At 36.9% G+C, this 26,302-nt stretch overlaps 2 protein-coding genes across 4 annotated transcripts in view; both read left to right on the top strand.

Moving 5' to 3' along the window:
• Window positions 1-2,330: 2,330 nt before the first annotated feature.
• On the top strand, window positions 2,331-10,739 carry LOC112573791 (zinc metalloproteinase nas-4-like). Its single transcript, XM_025254394.1, has 12 exons — window positions 2,331-2,467; window positions 2,834-2,852; window positions 4,473-4,505; window positions 4,807-4,838; window positions 5,915-5,990; window positions 6,542-6,677; window positions 6,862-7,037; window positions 7,194-7,424; window positions 7,855-7,884; window positions 9,130-9,270; window positions 9,624-9,871; window positions 10,570-10,739. The coding sequence occupies exons 1-12, from the start codon at window positions 2,408-2,410 to the stop codon at window positions 10,654-10,656; spliced, it is 1,269 nt and encodes a 422-aa protein (XP_025110179.1). The 5' UTR covers window positions 2,331-2,407; the 3' UTR covers window positions 10,657-10,739.
• Window positions 10,740-11,923: 1,184 nt separating this feature from the next.
• LOC112555377 (myosin-IIIb-like) overlaps window positions 11,924-26,302 on the top strand; it is a 42,770-nt gene continuing 28,391 nt past the window's right edge. For all 3 annotated transcript variants that reach the window (XM_025223785.1, XM_025223938.1, XM_025223857.1), the window contains exons 1-13: window positions 11,924-12,073; window positions 14,402-14,583; window positions 14,879-15,051; window positions 15,777-15,881; window positions 16,418-16,517; window positions 17,084-17,160; window positions 18,386-18,531; window positions 22,589-22,654; window positions 23,000-23,090; window positions 23,571-23,729; window positions 25,417-25,533; window positions 25,812-25,916; window positions 26,092-26,175. In XM_025223785.1, coding sequence (XP_025079570.1) covers window positions 14,448-14,583; window positions 14,879-15,051; window positions 15,777-15,881; window positions 16,418-16,517; window positions 17,084-17,160; window positions 18,386-18,531; window positions 22,589-22,654; window positions 23,000-23,090; window positions 23,571-23,729; window positions 25,417-25,533; window positions 25,812-25,916; window positions 26,092-26,175 — 1,359 coding nt within the window. In that variant the 5' untranslated portion in view covers window positions 11,924-12,073; window positions 14,402-14,447. The remainder of the gene's footprint in view (window positions 12,074-14,401; window positions 14,584-14,878; window positions 15,052-15,776; window positions 15,882-16,417; window positions 16,518-17,083; window positions 17,161-18,385; window positions 18,532-22,588; window positions 22,655-22,999; window positions 23,091-23,570; window positions 23,730-25,416; window positions 25,534-25,811; window positions 25,917-26,091; window positions 26,176-26,302) is intronic.

A 26,302-nucleotide genomic window follows, 5' to 3' on the forward strand; every position in this document is an offset into this window, starting at 1 on the left:
GCCAAATATTACAGGACTGTCATAAAACACGGGGGTAGAAAATAATGGTCTGATCATACTTGAAGCTGCGCTTGGTGGTCAGTTCGATCCCTGTCATAACCTAAATCTGACAAACTTTTATCTCCAACTTTAACCTTTAGCTTAAGTCTATCTTAGGGAATTTTACTCAAAAGAGTTGACTTTTTTACACTAAACCGTTTATGCGTTGTGGCAATCTTTCTCTCTTAATTCATGGGGACAATTTTTAAATCCTTCTAAACTACTTTTTAAAATTATTTCTCATAACTCTGTTGAGCTGCCTGACCACCCACCCCCTCTTCTTATTTTCTCACTCCCATATCTCCTTACCTCCTTTCCTCTCTTCCTTTCGTTTTATTTTATTTCGGCTTTGTCGTTCGTTTAATCGTGAGAGACTTCTCAATAATTATTTTGTTTTCTGTAAATATAGGTCTTCGTCTTACGTATTTATTTCTTTACTTCTACATCTATATCTGGAGCTAAAGTGCATGGGCAGTAGACAGGTCAAAGCAGCTAATTAGATATTTGATTTTTTCTTCTTAGTCTGACTTTGCATTTAAAAAAATAAAATACCCTTAGTTCCTGTATTCGTCTAAAACAGTATTTGAAACTAGAAGTGCTTTGTCGGGTCATGTAGACATCATCTTACTTTTCTCAAAGCTATGGACACTCTGCTCGTGTATCTCTTTGATGTCACATCAAATGAAGCTCAACATGGTGAACCAGAACCCACTGTAATCTAACTTTAGAACTTTCTTATTTGAACATGATACTGCAACCACAAACATCTTCTTCAGACCTTATTTTTTATAATGATAGTAGCAGTAAAAGTATCTCCTTTGGGCTTTATTCGTTAGAATTTAACAATTCAAACACCATCTTGAACGAAGCCAGTCACGGCAGCGAAAAAAAAAACAACAAAAAACACGAAATTGCGGAATAGTCTTCAGAGGAGAGCAACTGAGACTAAAATTGTCCTCATAGCTACAATAGTGCAGCTGTTTGGTAAACAACAAAACAAACCAAAACAAAAATAATGTAACTGGCGATCGTGATAGCTGGAGGTCAGTGGAAGATTTCTTCTCGCTTTCTTCAACCCTTTGTGTGTCATCGTAACCTTCCTTGACCCATTTCATGGAAAAATTGTAAAATCGTACAGAGTGTACTATTAATATTATATATATATAAGCCGTAAAGACGTTTTTATCGCTACAACTTTGACATCATCATCAGGAATTTTTTCTTTGTTACATCTAGATAATGTAGTTTGTAATGAGACTTTCTGATGCTGTTTGACATTCGTCCGTCTTGTGAATGATTAACAATCTGTGCCAGTTAATAATTGTCTGCAAGCTTCATATATATGCTGTCTCTGTGTGTGTTTGAATTGCCCCTGAGTATCAATAAATTGTATTGTATTGTAAGTTTATGCCCCTTAATTTTTAAAAACAACTACATATTCATGCACGATAACCCACTTCCATGTACCTTGATGTTTTATTTGTATTTTTTTTAAGCGTTTGATACTTGTAGTGCACACATCTTGTAGAATGAATGTAGTCTAGGATGATTAAAAAAAGAACTTCTTTGATGTGGACTAGAGTTATCCGTGCTGTGACAACAATAAATTCTTTCTATTTTCACATAAAAGAACAAACGTCCTTTTTCTTAAAAGAAAAGCACACAAGCAAAAATTGTTTTGAAAATACACACGAAAAGAAAAACGAAATTAATTAATAAATAAAAAAATAGTCCAGCCATGTCTCGCCATTTTCAGCTCTTGAGAGATTTCAGTCTTCAGTCCAGCCCAGCATGGTACGTGGGAAGATAATACTGATGAGAGAATCATCTGACATCTGCGTGCTTCTGGAAGGTTTTATAGGGCCACCTCGTCAGACGTGACGTAATATAGATAAAGACAACGACGCGGATGTAGATAATGGTTGAGAAGAGGACAGAAGCTTCGGCTTCTACCAGAAAGACTAAGAAAATGATTACCGAGACTCGAGGGCCTTTTTACAACGATTCTCATTTCCATTGCGACAAAACAGTTCTCGGCAGTTCATGAAATCGCATCCTTCCAATAAGATTTGCAGGTAAATACAATAGAAAAGTAAAGCCCCTTACACTCTTTGCAAAAGTAAAACTTTACCTGGCACAACAGTCCTGAGCAGATGACAAGGTGCATAACTGTCCTTATCTCTGTTTCATAAAACCGTCAGGTATTCAGGTCTCTTGCTGTTGGCATGTTGGTGGCTTGTTATCTTGGGGAAGGAGGCTGAGACTAGGGGTGTCACCATGGGTTTTAAAGGGAGACACGCTCTTGACCACGTTTCTTTTGGGGTAAAGACGTGGCGGGCCCTGTTTGTCAGCTGGAACTGCCCACAACATGCGGGTGTACTTTCTCTGTCTGGTGTTTGGTATGGTCTGGTGTAAGCCATGGCTCCAGGTATAGTTTTTTTTTTTGGTGTGTTAATCTCTTAAAATAAATCTTATATCTGCCAATCGTTTCACACTAATTGTTTTATTCTATTTAATATTAGTGGTCACCGAAATGATCTGTTTTGAAAAAAAAATTCGCAAACGCTGATAATCCAAGTCATTGTGCCATACGTCGTAATATCGTATTTTTAGAAACAGCAGAAGAAAATCTGAAACACTTTGATGAACTAAAGCTGAACTCACACCTGAATTTTCTGAAATAAGTGAAAACTGCTTACTGACTGTAGAATGTTGCATTGTACTTCTGGTGTTGACACACGCTGTAATAAATTCTATTAATGTTTAATGCGTTGATTTTTGTTTTCTCTTGTAGGTCGATTTTGAAGAGCTTCGTGAGTAATCACTTTTCTTATCTTAACATTTTGTTGTTAGTCACCGTGCAGCAAAATGGTAGAACTCTACCTGGCAGTCCCTACTCTGGGACAAGGTGGAGAATTCAAGAACAAACGCCTTGTTTCCGAAGTTATAAAGCGGTGTCCAGACCGGCAGATGTTTAAAACGGAGGCAAAGGAAAAATAAACATAAAATAGTGCTCGTAGGGTCTAGACACTGAAATAACTTCGGAAACAAGACGCTTTTCCTTGAGTTCCCCATTTTACCCTAGGGAAACGACTTACTCTCGCTTTTAACTAGGGCCACTGCAGATTACTATAACTCACAGTCGTCACTGTTTGTTGTCTATACATCCCTTCCTTCGTATGCTGTCCATATCTTTGTGTGTGTGTCCTTCACCAGCATGATCATGATCATATAACTCACACGTTTATCATTATTATTGCTAATAAAATTATGTAAGTAGATGATGTATATGACTGCTTAGTTCTTAAACGTACATTCAAATAATTCTCTGTGCTCAGTTCATGATAGTGCAGGTACTGGGACAACTGGCGTGTCTGTGGACATCATTATTGTCCACTTTTGACATTTTGTTTTGAAGGGATGCTGGAAACGTGTTGTCGGGTTTATATTTTTGTGTCTACAGAAAGTACAGGAGCTATTCGCGAAAACCAAAACGAAAATGAGTTTTAAAAATAGGTTCGTAAAGAAAGCGCGTGTAGACGAACTATAAATCAAGAAAAGAAAACGGAAAAGAAAGACAACTCTTACATGTGAGTTAGCAAGTATGCTCGGCAAGCAGATAAAAACTGACAGCGACATCGACAATGACAATAGTATTGACGATACCAATGACAGGAATGGTAATGACGCTGACGATAACAATTCTAGACGGATAAGGGTGATGGTATGCACAAACTTTTAATAAAACATCTGTAGGTCTTACCCAAGGGCAAGTAAGCATGTTTGATCTTGATTTGACCGATTGATGTCCCTGCAGCCTGACTACCAAAGTAACAAAAATCTTTCAAGTAAAACTATAGAACAAGTGAATAAATGATAAGATAAATTCCTTCCTTCAATATTATTTGTGAGGTCGTGGGAAGGGTGGAGAAAGATCACACTCTTCTCGGGGCCAGCTTTTTGTAACGGTGGTATACATCTCTTCCCCCATCTCTCTCTCTCTGTTTCTTTCTGTTTCTCTTGCTAACTTGCCATCCTCAATCCTTTATGGAGTCAGGAAGCTGGGTCGACGTGGAGGAGGGAAGTCACACAGTTGTCGGATGCCAATTCTCTAGTCGGTTATTACCTTCACCTATACAGAATAGACATTATAATATTTTTTTGTATATTTACAAGTAGACAAAAAGCTCGAGATATATTAAGTAATGTGTGTAGGAATGTATGCGCTTTTCTCTCTCCTTATAAACCAGCTTTCGTGCAAATGTTTTCCCGAGACGTTTTGATATGTGCGTGCATGTCGGTGTGTGGACATGTATGCTTACACGCGTGTGTGTGTGTGTGTGTGTGTGTGTGTGTGTGTGTGTGTGTGTGTGTGTGTGTGTGTGTGTGTGTGTGTGTGTGTGTGTGTGTGTGTGTTTCTTCATTCTAAACAGCTACACTGACTGACAACACTGAAGTCACAGAAGGTAAGTAATAATTTTCTAAGGAAAAGGAATGGTATTTTTTCCCAGAGTCTCTCTTTCTCTCTTTCTGTGCGTGTTCGAGCTCTCTCTCTCTCTGGGGAATGCTTTTTATGCTAATGAAAAATAATTAAAAATTTTGTCTTTTCAGTGTGGTTCACCCTAGTTCTAGCGACTAGATTCTTGTAGATACTCATTTGTGACTACTGTAACCATAAAAAATAATATTGTCGTGTATTGTGGATTAGCTTATGATAAGAACGGCACGCACAGATAACGAAAATGATTATTATTATTATTTCTACAGGTTATTTCGAAGGGGATATTGACCTCCCAAAGGTAAGTGTAATGCACATAATTGATTAGAAATTATGACATCCTTAAAGTTAGAAACGTACGAGCATTTGTACACATAAGTGTGTGAACGGGCATGAGTGTTTGTGTTCATGCGTTTGCGTGTATTCGTGTTTTCATGTGTGTGTGTGTTCGTGTGTGTGTAAGCGCGCGATGGGTTTGTGCCTGTTCTGTAGCGCTGGTGCAGTGTGGCTAGGTGGGACAACTAGACATATCAATGTAGGTCAGCAAGACGGCGAATGTAGTTGTTGTTGTCAGGCTAAGACTTATTTCTGTTCACCCGAACAACAAACCATTTGCCGCATACGAACGGTTCAAGGTAAACCAACCTGAGATACTTTCCACTCGTTTTCACTCCCTCAATCTACTTCCCTCTATACCTTGACAAGTCAAGTCTGTTGTTGTTGTGCATCCTGTACGCAGCTTTTAAAAATAACAGGATGACATGCTCACTCTCTGCTGTTGTCGTGCGTCAGTCTAGCCTGGAGTCATGTAGAGGTTGTGTTTAAAAAGCTTTTAAAAAATAACTTTCTGTCCTGGGTTCATATTTCGTCTCGGGCAGGTTCTTTCTCTGCATGTGGTATCTATTTACAGGCCTGGCTGAATTACCAGGATATGACTAAGTTACTGACTCAGCATAAAACACCAATTCTACTCCTGTCCCCTTCTCTTCTTCTGATGTTATCTCTTAATCTCTCTCCCTCTCTCTCTGGAAAAGCCACAATAACATAAACGTTCTCAATCACACAAAACAAATTCTCACAAAAACTTTTTTTCTTAAAAACTAACACACAATCATACATACACATAATCACACATACAAACAGAACCACACATGCATATACCCCTTTAACACGCACACCAAATTAAGTACGGACACCAGGACGTGAGCAGAATAGGGTTGTCTGTCAGCCAGTCTCTCTTTCTTTTCCCTATCTTTCTATCCCCATTCTCCACTTTTTTCTTGAACAACATTTTTTCCTCAATTTTCTTTTGTTTAGTTACTTCTTTCGAGCACAGTGAATGAATGTCAACCTTGTGAATAAAAACATTTTTGACAGGTTCGCAGTGTCATTCGAGGAGCCAACTATAAATGGCCGAGGAATACAGTGTATTACACCATCAGCTCCTCTTACCGTGAGTGCCCTCACCTGTTTAGTGACACTCAGCTAATTTCTCTCTTTTTTCCCTCTAGTCCTAAAGAAACAAAGATCAGATTGGCTTTCTTATATATTTGACTAGTATAATGGACTTTCATCATTGATGGCGTTGTCAAGCAGAAATTTATTATCAACAGTGAAGTCGAGTGGAGTTTTACGATGAACAGTTATAAATAATTTTATTATAAAATGTATTCATGTAGAACTTTATTATGAACTGCGTGATAATATAAGACTATAAGTGATAATTAACATAGTCGTCGTGTTTTTATTGTGAACAGCTATACGTAGTCTGAAGATAAATAAAGATTTGTGTTTGAGTAAAGGTCTCTTGCTTAGAGTTCACAGCTTGAACCAGAGTGTTCATTGGTTAAAGATATGTCATCGTTCGTCTTTAAACGATTAAGATTCCAGACGAGTATACGCTTTATATCTCTTGAAATATCTTTAAGTTCATTTATAGAACAGTATTTTTTTTTAAATCCGAAGTGCTCACACCCAGGTTCGTGTGGTGTTTTTATTCTCCAGCCACTGCCACTCGAAACCTCATCCTTCAGGCGATGAAAGAAATAGAAGATGATACAAAACACGGGACCACATACTGTGTGCGGTTTGAGCAGAGAACAACACAGACAGACTACATCAATGTACATAGCGGCGACGGGTGAGCATCTGAGTTTACCTCTATGTCTGTATGCTCATCTCAGAATGACTAACATTTGAAATATTTATGTGTGTGTGGAGCAGTTAAGACTGAGCATAAGGTTCCACAGAATGACTACCGCACTGTTGTCCAAACTCATCTTTGACGACTTTCGCATCTGAAGGTGTTTTTGGTTGACTCACAGGTGCCATTCCAAAGTTGGGCATCAAGGGGGAGCGCAGGAGGTGTCCATCGGTTCCGGCTGCGACACCAAGGGCGTTGTCATGCATGAGTTACTCCACGCGCTGGGCTTCTGGCACGAGCATAGCCGTTACGACCGCGACAACTACATCGTGGTTCACACCGACAACGTCGTTACTGGTAAGATGGACAAGCTATGATAAACTTCATATAGACAGGGAGGTGAAGGAAGCTGTATCATTTATAAGATTACAGGTGTTCACGAGTCACGACCGAACAAGCCAAAAGGGTCTTTTTGGGCGGGATGTTTCTATAAGTACCTTTGTCTTTTCCAAGATTCCATCCACGACTTCGAAAAGCACACAGTAAGTCAAGTGGACACTTTGGGAATGAACTACGACCTAGGATCCATCATGCATTACGGCCCTTACACCTTCGCAAAAGATAAATCCAAGCCCACCATCTCTGTCAAGCCGGGTCAAGGTTCGGGAGTCACCATGGGTCAGCGACTTGCACTGAGCAGCGAAGATGTCCAACAGATTCAAAAGCTTTACGGATGCGTTGTTGGTTAGTTAATATTTTATTCTGTTCGCTCTGAAATAGAAACAATGAATCCTGTCTCTCAAGTCTCACGACATTCTACATGAGCCATTGCACCTTGCTCCAGTAAAGTAGGTCTTCACATCGTATAACGATGATAAGAAAAAATGATATCTGCTCTAAACCACTGAGTGGATTATTAATGTTCTTTCCATGTCTGCGTGTGTTCTCTCCGAATAGGTATACTCCGGTTTCCTTCCACACCTTTTGGGATTTTATTTAGAATTTTAGTGACTTTTTTGTGATCAGACATATACTGCAACATATGAACTCTTGTTTAATGTTAATAGTACATTTCATATCGTTTACTGCAAGAAGAAAACGTAGAACAACTTCTTTTCTGATATCGAAATCTCTTTAGTCTTGACAAATAAAATCTGACACGACTTTTTTTCAGATACATCTCACATCACACATCCGACATATCGTAAGTATACAACCTGTACAATCTGTAAGCTGTACAGTAAGTGTGGGTCAAAATGATCTAAATGATGAGTGATAAATAGCAGGCGGCACTTTTAATGCTAATCAGCAGCAAAGAAACATCAACTCGTGTTTAACAAATGTGTCTGACAAATGGCGACTGCATGAAACTCCTTTCACTATAGTCCTGATGGTAGTATACAGGACCGAAATAAAGAGTTGGCTATGTGTTCTGGAAGTGAGGGAGGGGAGGGATACTCAAGTGCACCTATAACACAAGGAATTTTTAATTCTGCTGTTGCTCGCTTTTTTAAAGAACATATGTTAATCAATTTGCATCCATGAATTTCATATATTCGTATTTGCAGATTAAATGAGAGTACATGTGTGTGTGTGTACGTAATATGTGTGTATTATGTTCATTACTATACGCATTTGTGAGTCTGACACATAGAAAAAGGAAACAGAACTTTAAAAACTACAAACCAATGTTTGCAGTGTCTGAGGATTCTGTTACAGTCCGCGCTTCGTTGAACATTTTTACTGCAAAAAATCGACTTTCTGCATGACGGCGCACCTTAGTTTATAGAAACATTTGTTACAACGATTTTCTTTGGAGCGTGCTTTGCTAGCAAGTCTGGGTGGGAGTGGTCCTTCTCCACTTGAGGACTGCTCTTGCCGACAGCTCCTGTTTGCTTTGTTTTGATTGTTTTTGGCTGGAATGGTTAATGCCTGACATCTTGTTTTATGCGACTAGACTCCTGTTTTACATGATTATCTTTCTCTTTTATGTGGTTATCATCTCTCACTGTTTTGGAATATTTATGAAGTCCTTGGCATAGTCGATTAGCAGACTAAGGCGATTATGAGGAAGCAGGAAGAATGTTTACGGGTCGTTTGCTTTGTGTATCTCCTGATATATTGAATATTAACTGACACAAAACAGCGAGGACAGGACAAAAGGGATTTTTTGTATGTGTTCAGTAAATGAACGAATACGAACAGAATGACAAGATTTCTATCTTTTTTTTTTCCTTTCGTGCGCGCGCACACACTCACTTGCTTGCTCTCTCACTCCCTCACTCGCTTGCTTGCTCATTGACGAAGCTGGGGATGCTCGAAAAACTGATGACAAGATAAAATCCACAAATACAGTAGCGTCGGTGCCTGAATTCGCGAATGTTCAATGCACAATTAGAAACAGATCGCTATTAACAGCGGCCGCTTAATGGACATATCATTTTTTCAGAATACATCGTCAACTGCAACTTTGAGGCTGATTTCTGCAACCTCCAGCAAGACAAATCAGATAATTTTGATTGGCTCCGGATGTCTGGAAGTACCCCAACTCTCAACACAGGCCCTAACGCTGATCACACTAACGGCGCAGGTGACCAAAATACACAAAAACATGACAACTAGAGAGTATAGTGATTTATCGTATTGACAAATTCTGTCACAATTCTACAGTAGTACTGTACCCACCCCTTATCCTGAACCCCAGCGAAGTATAAACATTTAAATCAAAGTTCGCGAACTTTCCAACCTCTTGTTTCAAAAGTGTTTCTTTTTGGTCTTTTCAACCAGACCTTAATTATCGAATATGTGATTGGTAAATCTTTACAAATTTCCCAGAGTTACAAAGTAGGTACCATTTCCATTTTCTATAAAACTGAAGTGTATCTGTATACCCGTTTCCGATTCTATTTATTTGTCTATCGTAATCTTGACTGTCTCAACCAGGGTACTACATATATGCCGAAGCAACCAACCACCTGAGACAAGTAACCAAGCTGACCACACCCACCGCCACTAGAGGAGAGTATTGCATAGACTTTTGGCTCTTCCAGGGTGGCAGTGAAGAAGGCAGTTTCCAGGTGTGGGTAGGTGGACCCGACGTCGTCGCACAAGCCATCAAGACCATCACCGGCGACCAGGATGCGGAGTGGAACCACTTTAGAATTAATCTGAACTCGCCTGCTTCTTTCCATGTATGTTTTCGGTTATGTGCTTTGTGTGTGTGTTGACATGTAGTGTTTATGTTCTGTGTCATTGTATTGTCTTTATTCGCCATCGACTCTACACAACCCTTTGCAAAAGACGCACCTCATATTTTCACTATTATTGTTTTAACTTATGGTCAAGTCCGTACCATATCTTCCATACAATAAGACTTTGCTGTTTGATGTTCGTCTTTCTATAATTATATTAGTTCTGATTATTCAAGAATTAGGGCGTACTTAACATGAGCAAAATATCCCCCAACAATGGGTTACTGGTATGATAGGGATATACAAATTGATATAATCAAGAGAAATGGCAAGATTGTTGCTAAGTAGTATACTAAAAGTAAAGACGTTTTCTTTGTTCGTCTAAAATAAAAGTTTAGAGAAACTTCTTGTGATTTTTGTTCATGACAAGTTATTTTTATTTTGGTTGTCAAACCTTTTAATCTTTTTCTATGGGTGCGTCTATGGACCTAGTTTTTCAACACTTTGAATTTCTCAGGCCATATGTTTGCTCGCTCTTTTCACCTCAGTAGTTCGATCCTGAACCAAATCTTAGTTTATCATTCACATTATCATGTCACTGCGTTCTGCTTCTCACTTGCATAGTGTTGTTAGGCTATTTAACTAATTTCGTTTCTCAGCATATGTTGCAAAGTAATCATATTTCTTTCCTTCTTCAGCTCGTCCTGCAAGCTAACATTGGCAGAGGGGAACACAGCGATATCGCCATCGATGATTTCAAGTTCTACAAAGGACGTTGTTTATAGGGCTACTCTAGGCCCGAGAGGCCTGCTGCTCACAAAAATAAATATAAAACAAGCTGTGAGAAAAAACCTCCCAGTTTCATCCATTCTTTCTTTATTATTTTATCTGTGAAGAAAGGAAGAAGAGAATTAACTCTGCGTGTGTCTTACAGACATCTTTCAAAGAATATCAAGGAGCAAGTCATCTTGGGAATTAATTATAATGTTCAGTGATCATAGGGGAAAACAACACCTTTCCCACTCTAAATTCGGGATGAAAGCAGATCGAGCAACAAGCACCGGTTTTGAATTCCATTTGGTTCGAACCAATATCAGTAAAACCCTCACTAAAAATTTTAAAGAATCCTTTATGTGGCTTAACAGAGAAGATAAAAGTATACACCTGTTCCCCTTGCCCTATACTAGTTCCTATGAATCTTTGTTTTAATTTGCAAGGCGAGTGCTTGTATTTGTGTGAATGCGTTTTTAATCTTATATATTCCTGGCAATGTTCACTGAGCCTATGTTTGGCTGATTGTAATAACCTGCGACAAGATCACCTATTATCACCTTTCATCTTGTAAATCGCAGTGAGCTGTCCTCTCTGTGGGGGGATTCGCTATACCAATACTATTATTAATAATGATCTGTTCATTAATTCTCATGAAAAAAGGGGCACTCTGTATATATATACCTTTGACTGAGCGTTCAGTGTGTAAAGCTGGTCATAATATATCATTTCACAGTGTAGTTTCATGCCATGTCGGCAACATTTGAAACATTTCTGAAGGTGCTTATTTAATGCGGTTTTTTTATTATTTATTTGCTAGTTTGTTTTGTAGCCCAGATCGAGCGGTTGCGTTGGTAACTTAATTTATGCTAAATCACGAATGTGAGGTATTATATAATACAGTGAGGCCGTAACACGTGCAATGTCATTGCACAATTTCCCTCAAAAATAGCCTGCAAACACCCATAATGTCATAGCAACGTGAAGCTGATGATCGAGAATCGCTACACCTGCAATTTGTGTGATTATGCGTGACGTACGTCCTTCCACGCTCGTGTAATTAATTAATAATTGTTTCATCGAGTTTCTTGCCATGCACCTCAATCACAAATCCTGGGGAAATATATACACATGATCATGAAATGTGAAATTTTTTAAGCTGATTGCTAAAACATTATGAGCATAGTGTAACTAAATACTCAGAATCTGAAGAGGAAAACATATCTCGAAGCGTGAACAGCATTTCATATGATGATTAGCCATGTGCTTGTTGTCGATAAACATTGAGCAGCTGAGCATGCGCAGCACCACTTCCGGCTTCTCAAGTGTCATGGCGTGTGTTGTCGGCTGCTGTGACAAGTAGTTTTTGATTCTAACGATGATCCTGATACAGCTGCATACATGTCAAACAACATATTAATAATGTGGAAGGTAAGTGGATTTAACTGAAGTTTCTTTAATTGTATTGTTGCAGGGTAGTTCACATCTCATGTACTTTACCTATTCACTATTTTAAGATGATCGATGACCCGTTAAAGGGCGTGGATGCCTTCTTTCGCTCTGAAGTTATTGACGGGAAAGTCCCCCAGATCTCCATCGGAGCTATTATGCTTTTCTTAAAGTTGCTTCGAATGATTCCTCTTTGGTACTCATGAGCTACATTTCACTTGTTGCTCTCAAAAGCAAAACACACACACACACAACCACTATCTTCATCGACCATTCAAAAAGTTTTAAATTTCAACAGAAATAGTTTTTGCTGCGCAGTTTCACAAATTTAAAGCTTATTTTCTTTGACAGTTATAGTAATATAAGCAACAGACTCATCTATGATCATAATACTAGTTTTTAATAAGGTATATTTAGTGCCTTTGGGTTTATACCGGCTTGTATCGAGTAGAACAAAATATTGTTGTAAATGAAAAAGTTTCAAATAAAGACTGGCATTAAAAGTAATTGCGCTTTCAGTAACAAACCTCTCCGGCAATTGTTCATGTGGTGACAGAAGATAGATTGCTTAAAATTAAGGTTTCAAATACACATTCTATTGAAAATTGAAAATTTTAGATATAGATATTAACAAAATACTGTAAACTTGATAAAGTACTGGAACACATCCAAGTACAAGAAAATATGCTTTTTCAGCAATAAAAAGAGCTAAACAATAACCAAAAGTAGAGATACAAAGACAGTTAAATGTCTGATTGTAAAACCTGCTGATAACACTAGGCTGATTGAGTGTGTTCAGCTTAATCTGGGTACCTCACAATGTGTGATAACAACAGGAAAGAATAAATCAGATTTATTATGAGAGTGTAATATTCAATAGATTGACTTGTTTTGTAAATGCTTGTGTGAACACACTGCCATGTACATATTGAACAGGTGTATCATTATCAATACAAAAATATTCACCACATTAATTCATTCCCATACAGCATTAACTGTCAGAATCAACAGCTATAATGGTCCTTTTAAAATAAAAATATTACTAATTTATGGACTGATGATATGTATCTACCTCTGTACATCTGCAGACAGTAGCTTCTTTTCCATTCTAAAAATCGGGACTGAAGTATTTCGCATTCATCCATTCAGCAGCATCTTTGTCAAATTCCCTCTTACTGCCACCAGCAGTTGAAAGAGTTATTCACACGTTTTAAAAAAAATCTAGATAATTTAACTACAAATTCAGACAATGAGGTTGGTGGATCATATTCAAGTTTTGTTTTTTAAATGTGTGTTTTGATATGTAGCTTAATTGTGAGGTTCATATTGTCATGTTATAATTGGTCAGTGCTTAAACCAAATTTAATGTTATGGTAGAGCACTATAAATTATTTTTGATGATGGTCATTATTATTGTTTTTAACAAGTACATAAATAACACTAATAAATAAATCTGGTACTCTTGTTTACTCTGTCTCTCTCAGTCACTTTTACTTTAGTTGTCTACAGCATGTGTGTTTGTGCGCATGGATGCACAGGCATATGTGTAAGAGAGAGAAAATGCATGCATGTGTGATTTGGAAAATTTGGCATGATTAAATTAAATATGCTGTTCTTCTGTTTTTTAATTTTATGAAGAAATAGGTTCAGGGAAAAAATGATACTCCCATAAACTGTAAATGTTAACTAATTACTTAGTCTGCAATCTCACAAAATATTTTTCAGCCTTTTAAGTAAAAATTTCATCTTTCAAAGCAATTAAGTTGTGGAACAAAATAAAATGATTTTCACCTTCTAATGCATATTCATTGTCATGTAACTTTATGCTAAGCTATATTTATACCTGTCGGCATCATGTTCATTACCTTTAGTGATCAGTTTTCATGTTTAACATTGACAGGATTATGAGAACTGATGATAGCAGGTAGTACACATGATATCTGATATCTACAAATCTAGTTTTGGTGACATACCGGTATATTTTCATCACATTTGACATTTAAACTAATCATTATATTTTGAAGGCATTGTGCTTTCCTGAAGTGTGCAGCCTTGCCATTTATTTCTGCATACCTATTTTTAAAGGTTTGCATTAGGATCAATACTTATATATCTTCCCACAGTCACTGGGAACTCATGGACTTGTTCTCTATCCTGAATCAGTGTGTGTACAGGCATATCAGACCAATGAGAGAGAGAGAAAGCATGCAAGCATTCTTGCATGCATGAATGTGCCTGTGAATGTATTATATAAGAGATACAAGCTACTGTTTGGAAATGATGATGATTTCATTATTAATTTTTCTTCAGATCAAATACTGACTCTGGACAGGGTCTGTGCTTCTGAACATCCATCATGCTTATGTACAATAGCAATGGCAAGGTGGTTAAGTTTGAAGACCTCCTGGATCCCACTGATACTTGGGAGCTTGGTTCTATCATTGGGGAGGGAACGTATGGGGCTGTATTTAGAGGCTTCAACAAAAATTCAGGTACATTTGTCTTGTGATATTTATATCTGCCTTCTAGATTCATGTTGACAAATCAAAATACAGTTTTTTCCTATTTCATGAAAGAAATTTGTACATTCAGAAAATACAAAGATATTTTTCAAAATATAATGTTCATGAGGATATCTTTAAATGGTGTGTTTGTGTTTATGAAAAACTACTAACAAAATATGTTTTAAGAAAATCAGCAGAAAAAACTTGCAGAATTCCTGTTAGTTCTTGATTGAATTTGAAGACAGTAAACCTTTCAAATAAATGTGCCTAATACACATTTCAGGGGAAGAGGTGGCAATTAAAGTTCTTGACTCCGCTCATGAGATGATTGAAGAAATTGAAGAAGAGTATCAAATTCTGAGGGATTTTTCAGAACATCCCAACATGCCAAAGTTCTATGGAATGTATCTCAAGCATGCCTCAGAATTTGACAGCCAAGTCTGGTTGGTTATGGAGGTGAGAACTGCTTATGTATTTTGTTTGTTGTTGTTATGTGGGTTTTTTTGGGGGGTGAGGTTGTTATATATATCCAGGACATAGAAAAAGGATAGAGGTGGAGGGGGTGAAAGGGAATACACATACATGGGAGTGACTAGGTGTGATGCCTTTTTGGGGAGGAGGGGGAATGTTGTTGGGAGTGTTTATGTAGTGAGCAGAGGTTTATACATGTGAGCGTATGTCTATGTTCTGCATGGGACTTGTCATATGACATGTATTTACTATTCAGAGAAGCTCATAATAATCTAGCACACCTAGCCACTGTGCTGCATCGTCATATTGGTCCTTATGTATTAGAAGACCATCACCTGTGATAACTGTTAGTTGGGACACTTCATAATTAGAAGACTGTCTCTTGTGGCACTGTATGATTTAGAAAACCCATCATGTGTGCTATGATAACTGACAGTTTTAACACTAGCCTAACATAATGGTTAAAATATTAGTCATTTAGCTAAAATAGAAAAATAAGTAAAAGTCATTGATAAGAGGGGTTGATAGTTCTTTACATGTTCAGTGTGCTAAGAAACCTTATTTCATCAGCTCTCTTTTCATTCTAGCACAAAAAGATGCCTCAAATAGTGAAATAGAAAGAATAAAAATATCATATTTAAAAGTAGTGTCAAGTAAAGGTTAATGTCTGAGTTCTCAGCGAAACGTCTTTTGTTCCCAATGCTGACTAGATGTGCTCAGGAGGGTCGGTCACAGCTTTGACACGAAGCCAGCTCAAGGAGGAGGAGTACTTGCAGGAGCTGCTGATTGCTCATATCCTTAAGGAGACTCTGACTGTGAGTCATTTACAGTGTTTCTAACATCCTTCAGTTTCCTGAATTTAGAAGGAATAAATGATTTTGAAGTATTAGTCATTTAAAAGGTGTGTATGGAAACAAAGCAAAAGAATTGATAACATGAAGTTCATTGTCATAGTCGTGCAGAAAATTATTTTCAATGAATAATTTGTAATTTTCTAATATGAAATGAAGTGCGGATTAAAATGTAAACCCTTATTTATGTATTATCAAGAATGCTAACAAAAATATAAAACTACTTTTTCTTCAAGCTTATGAAATATTTAGCTCTGGGAAACACTTTGTCAGTTTAAACTCATTGACTAATGTGATGCCCTCAATGGAAGATTTCTTTTATTTTTTGAGTCAGGCTTTTTTCTGTCCACTCTCAGTTATTGTATCTTCCAGGGAATATAGTAAACTGAACATCAAAACTAAGTTTAGCGAATATGACAGTGCTCGTAAGAAATTTTTCTACACATGCCTTTCCTTGTTTTTAAAGTGAAAGTGTGCAATAGATGACTTATTTTTTTTAGGTGCTAAAGTATTTGCATGAGCATAACATCATTCACCGGGATGTTAAGGGTCACAACATTCTTATAACAAGTGCTGGTATCATCAAGATGATTGATTTTGGTAAGAAATTCAGATTTACCACACTATTTACAGGGTTATGTTTGTTTATCAGACCTGCATCAAGTACTTTTCTTTGTCTTCCATGTATAATGTGATCATTTGCTTTTCTCAGACCATCTAACATAAACCTGCTGTTTTATAAGTCTTTAAACTAAACAAAATAACCAGTAATTAAAATGGGTTGTTCTTGATGTCAGGCAACTGCCTCCATGTATTTGATAAATACAAAAGAGGTTCATTGGTTTTATTACTAATGTTTAGCCTTTGGTCATTGGGCTACAATAACTCTTTGAACAAAGGGATCATTCAGAGATGGGTTACAGGTAATATTTAGGATTGGTTTGATAGCCTACAGAGGTTAAGACATCTAGTGATTTACAGAAATTGAGTTGTTGATAAAGCAAATGGTAAAATGGAAATTAAGGCCTGATACCAATATAACAAAACTTAGCATTATGAGTGGCACATGTTCTTGCTAAGTATATTTTTCTTAATGGCAATAGATATCTGGTGTTGTAATGGCGGTGTGCTTATGAAAGTATTCATTAAAACTTGTCTCTTCTTAGGTGTGTCAGGACACCTAGATTCTCCACTGGGTCGTAGAAAAACACATGTAGGCACACCTTACTGGATGGCACCAGAGGTAGGAAGATTTTTGTGTTGAGGCCTCTAGGTCTGTAATCCTAGTAGCTGCGCTGCAATGTGAGGTCTTAGGAAGCATGCAAGGGTTGCTGTGCTTGACATGTAATCGACTCCATAATCTTGTGACTGCTGGCCCATCATCAGACATTCTGCCCATGTCTTCTTAAGCAGGTTGTCATACAGCAACAGACTATAAACGTTCCAAATGAATAGGCTTAGGATAAGTCTGGTGCAGTATCCAAGCAGGCTTTAGGAGAGGGATGCTTTATTGATAACACTTGTATGCTCAGAGATTAATCACCTTAAACATGCACAAGCTGCACAGAAGTCTAAGTTCAGAAATAACATTTTAATGTTTATGCTTAAATACGTGTGCATGTACTAGAGTATGCTTAGTTTTATGCAGGCTTGAAAATTCTTGTAACTATGAAAATTACACTTTGGGAAGTTACAGTTATATTTGTATGCAAATGTTATGTGATAAGCAAACAAAGAGCAGAATCAAGATGTGAATATTTTCACTCAGATACTTACACATGTACAAATGCATTCTTCTCATGCTTGCAGAAAGTGGTAGAATCACATTTAAAACTTCGAAGTTTAGCTGTGTGAATATTTCATTGAAGTTCAACACTTTGCAGGAAAAGGCAATATTGTTTCTGACTGTGAGAAAACTTTTGTCCACGGTTGAGACATGCACACTATTTCTAGACACGTGACATTAAGGAAACTCATTAATGCAATCACCAGCTAGATGTATTCAGCAGGCCTGGGCGTGGCTCTGATACACTGTGGAAGAGCCAAGTACATGAGTGGGTTGGAGAAAAGCGTAACAAATCAATTCTCAAATAGTTTATCACATGGAACAGACGCTCATAAGTGATTCTGTTTTAGTTTATGTCTGCTGCAATTAAGGGTGAAAATTTTGCTTAGGTCTGTATGAAAGCAGATGAAGCTTTTATCAAAATAACAATAATAGCTGTATCAGACATAGTAAATTATATATAACAATCATATTTAGGAATTAAAGATTTTAAACAGTTGTATTAAATAATGATTACAAATATGAATCAATATCTTGGGGATGCATGCATTTAAATATGCATTAGTTGTTTCTTTAGATGCTGTATAAATCAAAGAGTTTTGTGGCATGCATTTCTAAAGAAAATAATTTGCCAGTTTCACAAGAATATTTTGATAGGTATCTTCTTTTAATTTTCCACCAGGTGATTGCTTGTGAGCAGCAGCTAGACTACAGCTATGATGTTCGTTGCGATATCTGGTCATTAGGAATAACGGCCATTGAACTAGCTGAAGGTAAACCTCCTCATTCAGATGTAGATCCACGTCGAGCACTCTTCAAAATTCCCAGGTTAGTTATGTGTTAGGAAATTGGGATCTTTCACTGGCTTTCTATTTTTAAATTAGGAAAATTTGGAGACAGTGAAGATCTTACTGCTGTTATGTGGAAATTTAAAGAATTTTTGTTTTAATGCAGTGAAATTGTTTTCACATTTTTTTTATTAGAAAACATTTTCTTGTTGTAATCAGGTGCAGCAGAAAAATAAGCATAGCCCAACTTAAAATCTATGAGTACAATCATCAAAAAATCTACTTGATAATCTCTACAAGCCATTTTCAGAACATAAGTAATATTATGTAATTTTTTTTTAAAGTAGATTCATTGTTCTGTGGTATTATAGCTTGTTTATTTAACATATTTCCTGTGTGTGACAACATAACACTTTTCCATTTTTAAATTCCCACATTTTTTAAAGGTTATTTTATAGTAAGCTTATCAGTCCACAAGTTCAGACATGGTTATTCACAAGGACATTGGTGGTTTCTTATGAAAGCAAAAACAGCAGCTATAGTTTTCATTTTTTCAGTCAGTCTTGCATGGGACAAAAGTAATCAATAATCAATATATTGCGAGAGGTTACAGGTGCAGCTTATACAGATTATTCTGGAAGCATGGAAAAGGTGCAGAATGAGAGCTTGTTAGTGAATGGAGAAAATGCATTATGCTGCTCTCTTTGATTGCTGCTGTAAAGAGGCAGATAAGTTGCTATAAGAGTGTCTTTAAAAGGTGACCAAATGCTGAGTCAGAATTTTTTTCCTTATCGTAGTGTCTTCTATGATATTTCAAACAAGCACTTCCTTCATCTCAAAATACACCAGGAAAATATATCTCTTAAACTTACCAGACTAATAATACAGGAAAAGGTTATCCCATACGTCACAATCATGGAGCTCTGCAACTTTTGTTGTCATATATTGACTGCAGTTGAGTGCAAAAATAGCTGGATTACCTTTGGATTTATGAACAGCATTGGTGCTGGAGACCTTAAAGGTGAATTTTTTTTTCCTCAGTGCTGTAGAAGATGTTTTTCGCTGAATAGTAGGGAAGTCCTTTAAACGTTATTGTAATACTGAACTGCAAGAGAGTTTTATAACTTGGACCTGCATTTATGTATTTATTCTTGTATCCTTGCTAAACCATTGTCGTGAACAGATATTTCTCTCATGCTCTTGAACTGCTATATTTTACAAGAAGCCCTTCAGAAAAGTTCCTTTCATGATAGTCATTATATGCTTTTCAGATGTATTTTTGTTAGTCTTTTGAGTCTATGCAGTACAGCATTAATCACTATTTCAGTACATATGCCTATTATTTCTTTCGCACTACTGGCATTTCCAGTACTGACAAAAGATCAGCCATTAAAAGCATTCAGTTCAAAAAGCCATTATCTCCGAAGTGGATCATTTAAAAAATGCAGTTTTTAGAACAGAAAAATGTCGGTATTGTGTATACCGCAATACTAAGAACTTTATTAGTGTGTTTTTAATTTTCATTGAGTAATCCAGTTTCTCCACCTTTGTCATCCTTCTACCCCATAGTGCAGAACGTATCATTAGAGGGAGGAACTTTCCTGTAGAACTTGTCTAATACATTTGTACAAACAGGGTATCTGTTATCAATCTTCCACACTATGACATACTCATGCATAAATATGAATATTTTCTACATCCCTATGTGCGTGTGTGAGAGAGAGAGCTTTCTGAAAGGATAGTCAAAAAGAGGGAATCTTGCCTGAATCTTGATATATTGTCAGTAGACAAACACGTCAATCCTTATGTTTATAGCATTGTACTGGCTTTGTGCATTTGTGATGTGATACCAAAATGTGGATGTAGATTTTATTTTACGTATACAGATTACTTTTTTTCCACTCTTAAAATATTCTATAGACAGCTCTGCATAAAAGTACTTAACCTTCTCCACAAACATTTTTCTATTAAAAAAAATGCACAAACCAAAAAAGGGGGCATAGCAGGATTGCTTTCAACTGATAAAGGGAAGAGGGGATGTTGACAGCACACAAGCCATTGGGTTCAGTACAAATCTATAAAGCAGCAGCCTGGCAAGGGGGTTCAAGAAATTTCAGTTATTTGAAAGTTCTCTCTCTTACAGAAAATTTCCACATATTTAGAGAGAGTTGGTTATTTTCACTCAGGTGCACTTGTTACTTTGCCATCATCTGTGCTTCTGATCTAAATAGTAGTCGGTTTAAAAGCTCATTTACGTTTATGTGTTTGATGAAACAATTCAAAAATTTAGAAATTGTTTTGACAAGTAAAAACCCATTCAACATTGATTCTATATCCACCACAGGATTTACAGCATTATGAAATACCCTGACCTTTACAAAGTACGTCAGGTAAAGGAAATCACAACTTAACAATCATTAAGATATTCCTATACAGGCTGCAGGGCTGCTGAGACTGTCAGCTCCTTATAAAACACTTCATTTGTCCTTTAGGCTTTCATGCATTGTAGTTTGGAATCATTATAAACTGGACTGTGGAGGTTTGTTATTCTTGTGGTTCATTACAGAAGATTTGATTTGAATATCCATATCCATAAGATACATCATCTTGTTGGTTGTCTTACCAAAAAAAAAAAGCTTTTTTATTCACTTTCCATGTAGTTTCATATTTCAGTTTTAATAAGAGTTTTCTGCAGTGTTATTCAAATTGTATGTATTAAAATATAAACAGGGGCATAAAGAAAGCATCACATCTCCACTTACCATAAGAAAAGCATAAAATCATAAAATTAAAAAAAATCAACATTAAGATATCTAGAGCTGAAAATTAAAGAGTTCACCTATGCTTGCTTAGGAATATGCATATTCTCAGACGCCACTGATGTGGATATTTTAACTCCTTCACCTCTTCCATTTTGCAGCCTTATGTCCATTCTACTTGCTCTCTCTTCCCACCCCACCTTCCATGCATTTGTCTCTCCTTGTCTTGCCTTGTCTTTTTTGCTTGCGCTCTTTCCCTTGCTCTTGTTTACATTTAGAGGACCAGCATGCTCTGTCATTTACCTGTGCTGCTCAAGCCAGATTTCATAGCAAATACCCAGTTTACGTCATATGTTTCTCTCTTGTCTGCCAACTTCCGATCAACTGGCAGTCAGGGCTTATCCAGACTGATTTGTCCACTGGCCAGCACATTCATTGAATAGGAGAGGGTAGCAGAGGTAGAAAGCCACATGCAGCAGCGGTCCAGGCTGAATTTCAGTGGGCTGGCCATTGCAAGTGGTAGTGTCCAACTAGAGGAGAGCTCTGGTGTTACATAGCCATAGGCACAAGCTGATTGCTGCCCAGATGGCTTGAGACTTGTTGCTGGTAGGTTGAGTTTAAAAAAAAAAAGTTTTACTGTGGCATTATGTTATTCATGACATGAACAACAGCCCTTTAGACTTACTGTTGGTAGGTTGAGTCTTAGTTTTGGGTAAATGTTATGGCACGGTCGGTTTGACAGCAGCATAGAGGAAAACCTGTCGTGACCTGGGTCTGGTTGTAAACTATTTTAATTGAACAAATAGTTTCGTATAGACAAAGGTCCATGGGTAGAGAAATTTGCAGCAGTGAATATTTATGTTCATATACACCTGACTATGAGGGCAGAGTCTTTCCTTCGGCAGCTACACATTGCACAAAATGTGTCTGCTCAAAATGCATAAAATATGCCAAAGAATTTTTTTTTTAGTACTTGGTCATGCCAGAATATTGGATGATGTTATGGGTGTGGTCACAAACTATCGTCAGGCGAGTGCAGTAAACACAGCCAACAGTGCTGTTAATGAGGCTAAGCTCCTGATCTAGGAGTCCCAGCCAAAGTCAGCTTCTTTGTGGTGAGGGCTTCTGTTTACGTGCAGCAAGAAACATATGGTTCAAATGAACAGAACTATATTCTGGTTGGTGCATGTGCCTACAACACAAAAGTGAAATGAGTAGTGGTAAAGCTCCAGACCAATAATATTAAAGTAAGTTTGTTTTACAACAGGACATGTAAAATATTGTGAATATTGCTTTCGTTATTTTTTTATGATTATTATATGATTTGTGTGTTGACAGAAGTCCACCACCAACACTTTCTAAAGGAGTGCTGTGGTCTCCAGAATTTCATGACTTCATTGCAAAGTGAGTGAAATGGGTGTTTCGTGCATCTACTAGACATTTAATAGTCATGTACACATGTATGTATGGTCTTTTGAGTGCACATGAGAACTGAGAAGAGGGTAAACATTGTGTAAGTAAATGCAAGCAAGTCTAATGGCGGAGCGTATATAGTGGTCTTTTGGAAAAGTTTTCCATGAGTATAATACCAGTAGTTTTACCAGAATGATTATAAAGAATATGATCATGTAAAAGACATTGAAAACAGTGGTTGTTAGTAGGGCATCAGCAATGGTGGTGGGAGAATGACCATAAGTGTGATAGGTGTTGTAATATTAAGATGATGATGATGATGGTAATTTTTTCCAGATGTCTAGTGAAAGACTTTGAACAAAGGTCATTCACAGGCGATCTACTATCTCATCCTTTCATACAAAAAGTGCCAACAGATACAACAGAGGTTTGAAAAAAAAATATTTTGGTTGGTAGATTAATGGTCTGCAATGAAGACAGAGCATTATGAATGTCTGTAAATTGGCCAATAATGCTGATTTCTATTGTACTCGTTTTTAATTTTTGTCTTTAAATATTCTTTTTTGAATGTCAGGAATTTCAATCTTGCTTCAGTTCCTGGAGTTAATTAGCCAACGATTGCTTGATTGATTAGAAGCAGATTTAGATCAGTTTTTTGACACTTAAAGTGAGTATATCAAAATTTAGCCTGTTTATACCAGGAGCCTGCCTATATTTGATATTTTATCTCCATAGATCAGGAATCAGGAATGCTTATAAAATTTTAAGCTTACAATCAATAAGTGGAGTACAATGTAATTTTAGCATCGATTTTACTTTTGTGAGAATGCTTGGGAATGTTTCCTCTTGCTTATCCCTCCTGAAAAAAATTATTGATTTTTTTTTTTTCTAATACTGAATTTTCCAGCTTCGCAAACAGTTAGTAGAGTTGATTTCTAAGATGGAACAGAGAGTAGAGCCTCCACATGTGACAACAAAGCATGGTCAATTTAAATCAGGTCGAAAAAATCACAAAGAATCGTCATTAACTGTCGACGACCTAGCCACCTTAGAAACACTAGATGAGGTATGTATGCAAAGCAATTTTTTTTCTTTCTTTACCTGAAGAATTGCTAAGCTAGAATAACAGTAAGTAATAAAAGTGTGATTTATATTGCGCATGATCATGTTTACAAAGAAGCATGCCCTTAGCGCTTGAGACAAAGAAGCATGGACAGTCTACAAAGGATAGCAGGAGAAACAACCTTGCAGACAAGTAATAAAAAACAATCATAGAAGACACAAAGATGGATCAGGGAGCAGACAGTAAGGATGGAGAGTGCCATAAATCTGCAGAGGAAAATGAGCAGGCAGACTAGTCAATAGACCCGACCAGGCATGTCAAACATGTGGCCCATGGACCTCATGCAGTCCTTTGCAAGCACTCCTGTGGCCCAAATAAAGGTCACTGTAATGATTTGTAAAATTTTTTTGTCAGGTTTTTTCATACTTTCCTGAAAAGTTTAAAAACTTCAGAAAGTTCGCTACAAGGATTATGTTCAGTGCTACCTATGTGTGAGCAGTTATTTTTCTTTGTGAAATCAAAAAACACTTCTCAGAGAACAAGACTGACTGATCAAAACCTCATCTCGGATGAAAATCGGAATATACATTTCAGCTAGATATAGCAAAAACTGTTTTTAAGACAAGGTGTCAAGCTTCTTGCCAAAACACTAAAAATAGCCGTAAATAAATGATAGTTTGAACTGTGGTAATTTTTGGACTATATTTGCTGCTGTTGCATGCAAGTTTATGTTGCTGTTTAAAATTTCTTTTTTTTTTCTTTTGTTAAACTACTTTATTACTTTGCATTCATGAATGTGGCTAGCCACTAAACCATTTGTATGAACATTGTGTGTTTCTAAGTTTAAGTAATAAAAGTATTCTACAATAATTTTTATGAAATGACTTCAGTTAGTTGTGTGCAGCCCTCATGACATCCCATGACATGTGGCCCTAGGGGGATCCTCCGTTTGACATGCCTGGAATAGACTATACTCACAACTATTGACAACTAATAGATTTTTTAAAAAAGTGAACGAGTTTTAAAATGATATGGCCTTTTGTTGATTGGTGTAATGAGTAATGCTTATGGAACAGATGTGCTTTTAGGATTCAGTGGTGGGTAGGTGGTGGATATGGAAAGGAAGATGGTTCCACTGTTTTTCAGGACAGTAACTAAAATTCCGGTGACCATATGTGGTGGTTCTAGGAATAGGGATAGTGAGGGCTCGGTCATCAGAATCATCAAAAAGTGGAGTTGTCTGGCAGGAATGTAAGGGAAAGAAGCTTAGAGAAATAAGGCTGGAGCCTGCAAAGAAAAGATAGCACAGACAGCTTGTAGTTGAATTTGAGAACAGAGGAGTAGCCAGTGCACAAAACAAAGGAGAGGATTGACATGGTCCCATTTCCTAGATCTAAGCACTAAATGTGCTGCGGAGTTTTGTATTTTTGTAAGATATATGCAGATAAGATAAGGAAATTTTAATGGTGCTTAGAGATGATGAATATAGTGATCTGTGACAACTCCATCAGAACATTTACCTGTAAGGTTCTTGAATCCACATAACCGTTATACAGTTTATACTGTTATTGATAGACATGGCGTTTGGGCTGTTAAAATAGATATCTCAAAGTGTCTTCATTGTGTTAGTGTTGCCAAAATATTGATCTCATTCAGAATCTCAAAGACATTATGACTTTATTTTTAACAGGATGTGATAATCAAGGAATTATCAAGCCGGTACAGTGATGAAATCATCTACACATATATTGGAGATATTTTACTGGCTGTTAACCCTTTTACACCCCTAACTATTTATTCTGAAGAGGTTTGTTGTGTTTTCACTTTGTTTGCTTCATTATCCTTAAAACTACAGATTATGTTATACATGTTTGAGTTGTTTGTATTATTTTTTCATATCTAAATATGGGCTAATCTGATTACTTTTTAGTGTCTTCACTTTTCTTAAAAGAAGGACAAATGTAAACTTAAAAGAACCTTAAGTATGATGGAGCAGCTATCACAATGTATTTAAATATAGCTGTGCTTTTCTTCTGTTGTTTCAATAAACAAAGTTCCATTGTAATATATGATTTTTTGTTTCAGCTTGCTCAGAGGTATATGCATGCCGCTAAGGCAGACAATCCACCCCATATCTATGGTGTGGCAGACCAGGCCTACCAGAGCATGATGCATAATCAGCACAATCAGGTAATGGAGCTGTTTGAATACACTAGAAAACCAGAGTGAAATAACCTGACATTTCTGGAGTAGATTGAATGGTGCATTATATGCTGTCTGGGAAGACATTTCTACACTAAAATTTAAATGCCACACCTTGTGTCTGGAGTGATCTTTCTGCACTAGCAAAATCTGTTAATTTCAGTGCATTGTTATCAGTGGAGAGTCTGGTGCAGGAAAGACAGAGAGTGCCAATTTCCTTGTGCAACAGCTGACCCTTCTTGGCAAGGTATGAAGTTTTAACATGCAGGAGAAAAAGGTCCTAATAACTTTCCAGAGTTTTCCAATACATAATTTTTACATTCCACATGTCTTAATATGCTGTTAAAGTTAACAACTGTGGCAGTCAGTATGTG

Source organism: Pomacea canaliculata, linkage group LG1, assembly GCF_003073045.1.
Source record: "Pomacea canaliculata isolate SZHN2017 linkage group LG1, ASM307304v1, whole genome shotgun sequence".
In the NCBI taxonomy this organism is placed as follows: Eukaryota; Metazoa; Mollusca; class Gastropoda; order Architaenioglossa; family Ampullariidae; genus Pomacea; species Pomacea canaliculata.